At 64.0% G+C, this 8,185-nt stretch overlaps 2 protein-coding genes across 2 annotated transcripts in view; one reads left to right on the forward strand and one right to left on the reverse strand.

Annotated features, from left to right (window-relative positions):
• MROH1 (maestro heat like repeat family member 1) overlaps positions 1 to 6,889 on the forward strand; it is a 47,639-nt gene extending 40,750 nt beyond the window's left edge. The window contains exons 35-44 of the mRNA XM_025047582.1: positions 460 to 709; positions 3,534 to 3,671; positions 4,086 to 4,200; positions 4,632 to 4,778; positions 4,940 to 5,128; positions 5,491 to 5,646; positions 5,729 to 5,863; positions 5,946 to 6,048; positions 6,123 to 6,188; positions 6,627 to 6,889. Of these exons, the coding sequence (XP_024903350.1) occupies positions 460 to 709; positions 3,534 to 3,671; positions 4,086 to 4,200; positions 4,632 to 4,778; positions 4,940 to 5,128; positions 5,491 to 5,646; positions 5,729 to 5,863; positions 5,946 to 6,048; positions 6,123 to 6,188; positions 6,627 to 6,712 (1,385 nt within the window). The 3' untranslated portion in view covers positions 6,713 to 6,889. The remainder of the gene's footprint in view (positions 1 to 459; positions 710 to 3,533; positions 3,672 to 4,085; positions 4,201 to 4,631; positions 4,779 to 4,939; positions 5,129 to 5,490; positions 5,647 to 5,728; positions 5,864 to 5,945; positions 6,049 to 6,122; positions 6,189 to 6,626) is intronic.
• A 129-nt stretch (positions 6,890 to 7,018) lies between these two features.
• The window catches only part of BOP1 (block of proliferation 1), a 21,013-nt gene continuing 19,846 nt past the window's right edge, over positions 7,019 to 8,185 (reverse strand). Inside the window, exons 14-18 of the mRNA XM_015590221.1 lie at positions 8,033 to 8,185; positions 7,667 to 7,955; positions 7,497 to 7,581; positions 7,306 to 7,413; positions 7,019 to 7,235 (exon numbers count right to left, since the gene is read on the reverse strand). The exon at positions 8,033 to 8,185 is cut by the window's right edge and continues 10 nt beyond it. Of these exons, the coding sequence (XP_015445707.1) occupies positions 7,082 to 7,235; positions 7,306 to 7,413; positions 7,497 to 7,581; positions 7,667 to 7,955; positions 8,033 to 8,185 (789 nt within the window). The 3' untranslated portion in view covers positions 7,019 to 7,081. The remainder of the gene's footprint in view (positions 7,236 to 7,305; positions 7,414 to 7,496; positions 7,582 to 7,666; positions 7,956 to 8,032) is intronic.

Consider the following 8,185-nt stretch of genomic DNA (forward strand, 5'->3'; position numbering starts at 1 on the left):
GCCCCGGGCACGCCTCGCCCCATTCTCCCTCTTCCCCACTGTGAAGGACCCCACAGGTGGCCTGGGCACCGCCCTGCAGGCACCTGGCGGCTGGCTGGGCCCTGGAGCCCAGCCTCATAAAGGCCTCGCAGGTGTCGGTCCCCAAGGGAGACTACTCTGTTTCATCCTGCGGAAAAAAAATAAACCTGGCTTGGCAGTGTTTTCAGCAGTAAAGCAGCTGTGAGAATTCCCTCCTCCTCCCTGCTACGGGCCAAGAGCAGATGGTCAGGCCTGTCCCCAGGCAGCCACACGGCCCTGTGCCTGCCTCCTGCCCCAGAGGGCCCGGCTGGGCATGGCTGTGTCTCTTTGGGTCCCCCAGCTCCCCCGGAACCAAGACCTCTGACACGCATGGGCACACACTGACAGGTGTGGGCTAGTTCGCGTCCTGGGAAGCGGGGCCTAGCCTTCGCGGGGCCGGACTCGTTAGAAACAGCCTCAGAGGCGGAGGCGAGCCGATGTGCCCCTGTTCTCAGGCCACCTGTGCGCTGTCTGAGGTCACGTCCGTCGCGGCATCTGCGCCCGCGGTGCTCGAGCTCTACCCCCAGCTGTTTGCAGCACTGCTGCTGCGCGTCAGCTGCACCCTTGGCGTCCAGCTGCCCCGGACCCTGCAGGCCAAGGAGCGGAGGGCCACCGGCTTGGCCCTAGCCTCCAGGAACCTCGACCCCTGCAGGTAACAGGTCCTCCCCTCCTGCCCCAGTGCTGCTGTGAGCACAGCCTGTGTGTATGTGTGCATGCATGTGTGCACGCGTGCTTGTGCTTATGTGTGCATGTGTTGGGGGTTGTGTGCCTCTGGTGTGTGTGCACGGGCTCCCAGCGCAGGGGCGAGTTTGTACCCAGGGAGCCAGCGCCTCCCCCTGATGACATTCGAGGGTCCGCTGTCCTTCTGGGAGCACAGCTTCCTGTCCATTCTCATCTCTGGCAAGTTGGGGATGGGGACCATGGGGGAGGTGGCTGCAAGGCTGTGGGGCAGCGTGGGCCTTGGGCTGGCTGGCTGGCAGGGCTTCGTGGGGATGCTCCTGTGGGTCTGGAGGGCACACTTTGGGAAGGTGGATCGATCCCTGGGAGTGGTCAGGGTGCAGGTGAGACCTGCAGGGACCCCGCCTGCGACACCGCCTTTGCACCTCAGTCCTCCTAGTCCGGCTCCACTTTCAGGCAGAAACTCTGCAGTGACTTCACTGTCCCCCGTTCCCCAGGGGCCAGTTTGCCTGGGTCAGCCCCCAGCCCTGCAGGGACAGCTCAGCTGCCACATCACCCAGGCTCCCCATGCCACCAGCCTGTGCAGGCACCTCCGTCTTGGCTCTCGCTGGGGTCTGGGGTCCTCTGGTCTCTGCCAAGGAGCCCCAGGGTCCTGGCAGGAGACCAGGGTTGCCAGGGAGAGCTGCTTGCTGAGGGTGGGGTCATAGAGCTTCAGCAGCCTGGGTGTCTGCTCGCCTGTCCTGGTCCCTGGGGCCATAACTGGGCACCTTAGGGCTCCACACCAGAGCCTGAGTGTCAGCCTGTGTCACTGCCTCATCCATCCCAGTGGTTAGGTGAGATGTGCCCCTTGGCCGGGACACATTGGGGACAGTGTCGGTGTCAGTTCACCCTACACCCCCGCCAGGGCTGCCCCACCACAGGACCAGCTTATAAACTTGCATAGGCCACAGGCCAAGGCCTGCCCAGCTCTGCACAGATCAAGTGGCAAATGTGAGTGGATCAGAGGATGCCGCTCGGCTAGCCCTGGGCCTGGCACGCTGGGACTGCTTCACGGCCCGTGAGCTGTGGGACACAGGCCTCACACCCCCACCAGGGGTTCCTGGACTGCCAGCCCAGAGCTAGGACCCATGCAGAGCCAGGCACAGGCCTTGGCTCTGACAGAGGCTGCCAGCCAGCGAGTCAGACCTTTGCAGATGCCACACCCACAGAGACCCTGGGCAGCAGGCAGACGGGCATGACACTCGACCCTTCCCCATTCTCTTGGGCTGGCGCCACCACACTTCAAATTTGTTGCAGCCAAGAACCTCCCTGGGTGCTGATCTCGGCCGGGAGCACAGCCCCTGAGCCTAGTTGTGCCTCAGCCTGGGACACAGGAACCGGCCTGGCATGTGCCCAGTGGCCTTGGTAGCCGGTGTCTGCAATCAGTGAAGGCTGCCACACATGCAGGCATGGCAGCCGCCACAGTGACCAGGTCTCTGCTGGACTCCCAGGGCTCCGGGGACAGTAAGAATCACCTTCTAGCATTTTCTCTCTAGGGAGGAAGCTGCAGACAGAGCTATCTGTAGCCACTCGGTGAGGGCTTACTGGGAGCCCCTCCTGCTGTGGGCCCACCCAGACATGGGCCCACCCCTCGCTGACACTCCCGTGGCACTCACACCACCCAAAGGTGACCATGGCGATAAGGATGGGCTGTGGGGATGGCCACCAGCACCTGCTGCCTGGGCTGAGATCCCTGGGGCCTCAGTACCTGCAGCACCTTGGGCGGGAGTCCCTCGGCCCTGTCCAGCCCTCACTTTTGTATGAGGCCGGCCTAGAAATCTCACGGGACTGCAGTCTCGGAATCCCAAACAAGCTTGTCCCCAGATTGACATGTGAGGCACCACCATGTGGCCAGCAAGGCCTGTCCCCTGTACTCTGAGCCCATCACTCCCCCTGTACCTCAGCAGCCTGCTGTGCTGGTCCTGGCCCAGAAGTGATCATGGGCGCTTGTACCCAGTTGTCGCCCTGAGACAGGTCAAGTGTGCTGCTCTGTGGGTGGCCAGCCACCTGTGGGCCTCATGGGCACAAATGTCCACAGGCTGGTGTGAGGTGACCATCGTGCAGGGGAGAGGTCAGTGTGGGGACCCTTGCCTTCCCTGTGTCGTTCTGAGGGCCCTGCTGCACTGTCTCTGGCCACAGGCTTTGGGCTACCACTGCTGCTCCCAGACCTTGTCATGGAGTCCCGTTCCTGCTGCTTGCCCACTGGCAGCCTGAGTGCTTCGGCCTGGGCACCTGGCCATGCCAGAGGGGCAGACACTAAACTGCTGCTGGCTCTGGTCCCTCCAATAGGGGCGATGGATGGGGGCAGCAGGGCAAGGCCCACATCTGCCATCCCGTGACTGGCTTAGCTGGTGGGCAGAAGTGGACACTTCCTGGCCAGCCACCCCAGCTCTTGGCCACCATCTGGCCTCAGAGCATACCTGGTGTCCCTTCCTACAGGGCCCTGGGGTATCCCAGGGGGGTTGTGGCCATGCACTTGGGAGAGGCAAGCCTGGGGTGCAAGAACAGGCTTCCTGGGGATCCAGGAGCAGGGGGACGGGGGCAGTCTTCACAACCTGCCTGAGGCCAGATGGTCCACAGCGGCATGAAGGCGTGCAGTGTGGGCCAGGGGCAGCTGAGGGCTTCTCCCTGTGGGATGTGCTGGCCAGCCCTGGGATGTGTGTGCACATGCACAGGCACAGTGCGAAGCTCAGTGGCATACCAGGACCGCTGGCTCAGTGTTCCCCAAAGCTGAGCCCATACCCTCCACGTCCCCACAGCTCTGCGGTGGACACTCTGCAGGTCATGCTGCTCCGAGGTGGCAGCGAGGATGTGGTGCAGTGTGTGGAGCTGGGAGGAGGCTGGGAGTCGCTCAGGACCTCCACCGGGCACGAGGAAGGGGTTGCCCGGCTGGCCAGGTAAGAGCCAGTGAGCCAAGTCCCATTCAGGCATTTACGTCCCTTGGGACCTGCATGAAGGCACAAATGAGGGCCCTTAAGGGCATGTGGGAGGGGCTGAGCTGCTCCATCGTAGGTGGGCCCAACATGAGTAGGTGCCTCAGCCCAGAGGGCCGTGGGGGAATGGGGGCCAGAGAGGCGGCTGTGCACTTGAGGTTGCTGCTAGTCCAGAGAATGGGCAGGGAAAGGCCCCACTAGAGGCCTGATGAGCTGGGCTGGCAGGCACGTCGGGGTACATGCAGGGCCTGGAAGCTGGGTGGATGGGTCATGCATGGGCCAGAAGGCTCTGACTGCAGGGCAGGAAGCAGAGGCACCCCACCCCATCAGGGAGTTGGCCCAAAGACCCGCCCCGCATGATATGGCCCCCTTCCACAGTGCCATGGCGAAGTTTGCAGGCCCCCGGCTGCCCCTGGTGATGAAGGCACTCCTGTGCACACACAGCAGCGTGTATGAGGTCCAGAGGGTCACCTCCACAGCCTTCCTGGCTGAGGTAGGAGCCACTTGCCTGGGACTGCTGCCATGGGTCCGGCAGGGCACGGGAAACCCCTGCACAGGCCGGCACTGACCCGCCCAGCCAGAGCTATACCCAGCCCCCGCTTAGTGCTCCTGGGTACAGAGGCCCCTGGGCCTTGACTGTGTGTGGTCTGTGCTGGCCCAAAGCATGGTGCTGGAAGCTTACCCCAGGGCACAGCAGTGGGGGCCAGGTCAGGTGGGGAAGAGGGCACAAGGAGGCCATAAGCCCACCCCAGTGCACAGGGCCCTCAGCTGGGCTTGGGCACGTTCACGCCTCATGGTGGCTTGGGATCAGAACTGCCCAGCAGTGCAGTGGTGGAGACAGAGCGAGGGGCAGATCCAAGGGAGGCAGCCTGGGCTGGCCAGGCTGGGTCCAGCCCCTGGGGGTCACCGTGCCTCTGCCTCCAGCTGCTGAACAGCAATGTGGTGAAGGACTTGATGCTTCTGGAGTCGCTGCTGGACAACCTAACAGCCCGGCAGAAGGACACGTGCGCCAGCGTGCGGCGGCTGGTGCTCCGTGGCCTGGCTAACATTGCCTCTGGCTCCCCTGATAAGGTGAGCTGTTGGCCAGCCCCTCTGGGGCCCTGGGATGGACAGTAAAGCTGTGGTCAGCAAGACCCAGGCAGATGTGCATAGAGGTGGCCTGGAGAGCCTGTGATGTGATGTCACCAGGGCTTGGTGACCTGGGGACACAGCTGAGTGTAATGCATCCCCAGGTGCGGGCCCACGGCCCCCAGCTCCTGACCTCCATGATCAGTGGGCTGGATGACGGGGATGACCCACAGAGCCTGGTGGCCCTGGAGGCCATGCTGGGCCTTGCGAAGCTGCTGGGCCTAGTGGAGCCTTGGGACCTACGCTCAGTGCTGCTGCATGTCGCTGTCCGCATCCGGCCCTTCTTCGACAGCGTAGGCTGGGCAGGGGCTGGGGGACACCATGGGCCCCCACAAACCCACTCCCAGCCTGGCCATCCTGGTACCTGCTTCCTGGCCCTTCTGCCTCTTCCTCTGAGCCTCAGCTCCACCTGTACCCTGGGTCCCAGGAGCTGTGTCACCATAGCTCCCTCCCTAGGGCCGCTGGGTGGGTCCTGCAGACTGCCCTCCTGGTGGAAGCGCCATGTCCCTACTTCTTCTTGCCAGCCTCTCGTCGCTGCTCCAGGTGGGGCAGCAAGCATGGCGGGAGAACAAGGACAGCCCAGGGAAGGGGCCTGGGGCTAGCAGTTGGGCGAGACTGGAGAGGCCCCATGGGGTGACACCTGTTCTCCCTCCAGGAAAAGATGGACTTCCGTTCTGCGTCCATCTGCCTCTTTGGGCACCTCAACAAGGCCTGCCACGGGAACTGCGAGGACATCTTCCTGGAACAAGTCATTGGGGGACTGGTGCCCCTACTACTGCACCTGCAGGATCCCCAGGCTTCTGTGGCTGGTGTGAGTAGCCTGTGGGGGGGATGGGCAACCCAGGTAGGACCCAGGGACTTGGCCTCTTGGGGATTGAGTGTTAGCCCTGCAGGCCTGCAAGTTTGCCCTGCGCATGTGCGGCCCCAACCTGGAGCGTGAGGACCTGGCCGAGGCCTTCCAGAAGCACCTGCAGGAGGGCCGGGGCCTCCACTTCGGGGAGTTCCTCAACACAACGTGCAAGCACCTGGTGAGGGGGTGTGTGTGGGCGGGGCCTGGCATGGGCGGGGCCTGGCATGAGTGGGGCATCACCGGCCTCCCGCCTCCCACAGATGCGCCACTTTCCTGACCTGCTGGGCCGCCTGGTGAGCACCAGCCTGTTCTACTTCAAGAGCAGCTGGGAGGACGTACGCGCCGCCGCCCCCATGCTCACGGGTGAGAGCCTGCCCGCTGGCCTCCACCAACACTCCTGTCCCCGCCCCTGACCCTGCCCCTGCTCCTTGCCCCAGGGTTCCTGGTGCTACACGTGGAGCCCGAGCACCGGCAGCAAGTGGACCTGGAGCAGCTCCTTGCTGGTGAGCCCCCACCTGCATTAGGTCAGGGGCCCCCCGCCACCCCCACCTGTCAGGCTGCACAGGGCCCTCTCTCACTGACCCTGTGGGTACCAGGGGAGACTAAGTGATTTTCCTGGATTTCAAGGATTTTTTCCCTGTCACTGGTGACCTCATCGTCTCTAGTAATTCACGGAAACTTCCTAACTGTTCCAAAAGAGCTTAAAAAACACTAAAAAAGGAAAAACTATCTTTCCTTTGGCTCCTGAGCCCTCCCGGCAGAGGCCTGTCTTGGGCGGGTGGCCCCACACGCAGGGCGGGGTGTGCACCATGGGGTCCCGGCCCCCTGGGCTCCGTGGGCCAGGAAGGTGGTGGGACCAGCCCTCCCCACTCGCTGGCTGGGGCAGGCGGGGGTGGGAGGGGGCCGTGGAGGCGCCCAGCAGCTAGCTGCCTGTTCACCAGCGCTCCAGCTCCTGCTCAAGGACCCGGCCCCTGCTGTGCGCATGAAAGCCGCCGAGACCCTGGGCCGCCTGGTCAAGTTTGCCTGAGGCTCCAGCAGCCGAGCCTCTTCAATGAGCAGTACCAGCCCTGCTGCAGCTTGAACTGCGATGCACCCCGGGGCCGAGGGGAGCCCCATGCTGCAGGGGACCAGGGCCTGGCAGGGTGGGGCAAGCCTGTTCTCCCCACCTCACTTATAATAAAGCCCTTTGCTTCTTGGCAGGTGACGGGGGTGCAATGACAGGCCTTTCCTTGTGGGACAGGCTGGCATCCCTCCCCAACTGGGAAGACTGGATGAGTGAGGGTTCGTGGGGTAGCTGATTAGGGACCCCAGTTCAGGAAGGCTACACCACGGGTTAGGACAAACGCCTGTATTAGGGGGTCTTGGCACCTGCCCGCCTCAGGTGGTGACAGGCAGCCTATGTGAAGAGGCGGACCGTGCCATCAGCCCCCGAAGAGAAGACCCACGGCTGGGTGGGGTGGAAGGCCACGTCCAGCACGCCCAGGTCGTGGGTCAGCATGTGCCCCCTCAGGACCTTCACGGGCACCAGCAGCGGGTTCTGCAACAGGTCACTGTGGGAGAAGAAAGAGGCTCAGGACAGGGCTACGTGGTCCCCAGGAGGCGAGCGGGGTCGGCACTTACTTATACACCATCCCGTGGCACACGATGACACTGCCGTCGTCAGAGCCAGAGGCAAAGAGTGGGTAGCGGGGGTGGAAGGCCACGGCCCGCAGGGCCTTCTTGTGGTGCCTGGGGGGAAGTGTCCCAATTCAGGGCAGGGCGGGCGGTGGGGGGGACCAATGGGGCAGCCCGCCACACAGCAGGGGCCTCACCTGAGCACTCTGTAGGGCTTGGTGGAAAGGTCCAGGTCAAACCACACCAGCTTACTGTCATAGCTGCCACAGATGAGGTTGTCACCTGGGGGTAGATGGGATGGTGGGCACCTGGTAGCCTTGCCTGGTGGCCCCACCCATAGGGTACACCTGCCCCCACCTGCCCTTACCTGCAGGATGCACAGCTAGGCTAGACACCCACTTGCAGTTGGGCATCAGCTTCTTGGTGAGCTCCTGGCGCAGCAGGTGGTACAGACGGATGCTGCGCTGGGAGGCCACCAGCAGAAAGGGCCGGACGGGGTGGAAGGCCACGCGCTGTACCTGCCCGTGGCTGCGCCGGAAGGGGCTCTGGCTGCGGCGCCGGCTCAGCTGGTGGATCAACACCTGTGTGTGTCCCTGCGCGGCCAGCACCACGGCCATGTAGTCCCCACGCCCATGCCAGGTCACCTGTGTCACCGGCTGCAGGAGGCAAGGCTGGCTGAGTGGGCCCTTCTGCGCCCCCTGCCCTTCCACCCGCACCCCCTGCGTCCCCACACCTTGCCGTGGCAGATGCGCAGCCGCAGGCCCCCCTGGCGCTCCTCCTGTGAAGCTTCCAGCCAGCGGGCGGGCTGCAGGGCAGGCTCCTCGGGGGCCGTGAAGGCAGCCAGCAGCTGGTCTGTGTTGCCCATGGCCAGCTGGTCACCGAGGCC

Source organism: Pteropus alecto, unplaced genomic scaffold (genome assembly GCF_000325575.1).
Source record: "Pteropus alecto unplaced genomic scaffold, ASM32557v1 scaffold105, whole genome shotgun sequence".
In the NCBI taxonomy this organism is placed as follows: Eukaryota; Metazoa; Chordata; class Mammalia; order Chiroptera; family Pteropodidae; genus Pteropus; species Pteropus alecto.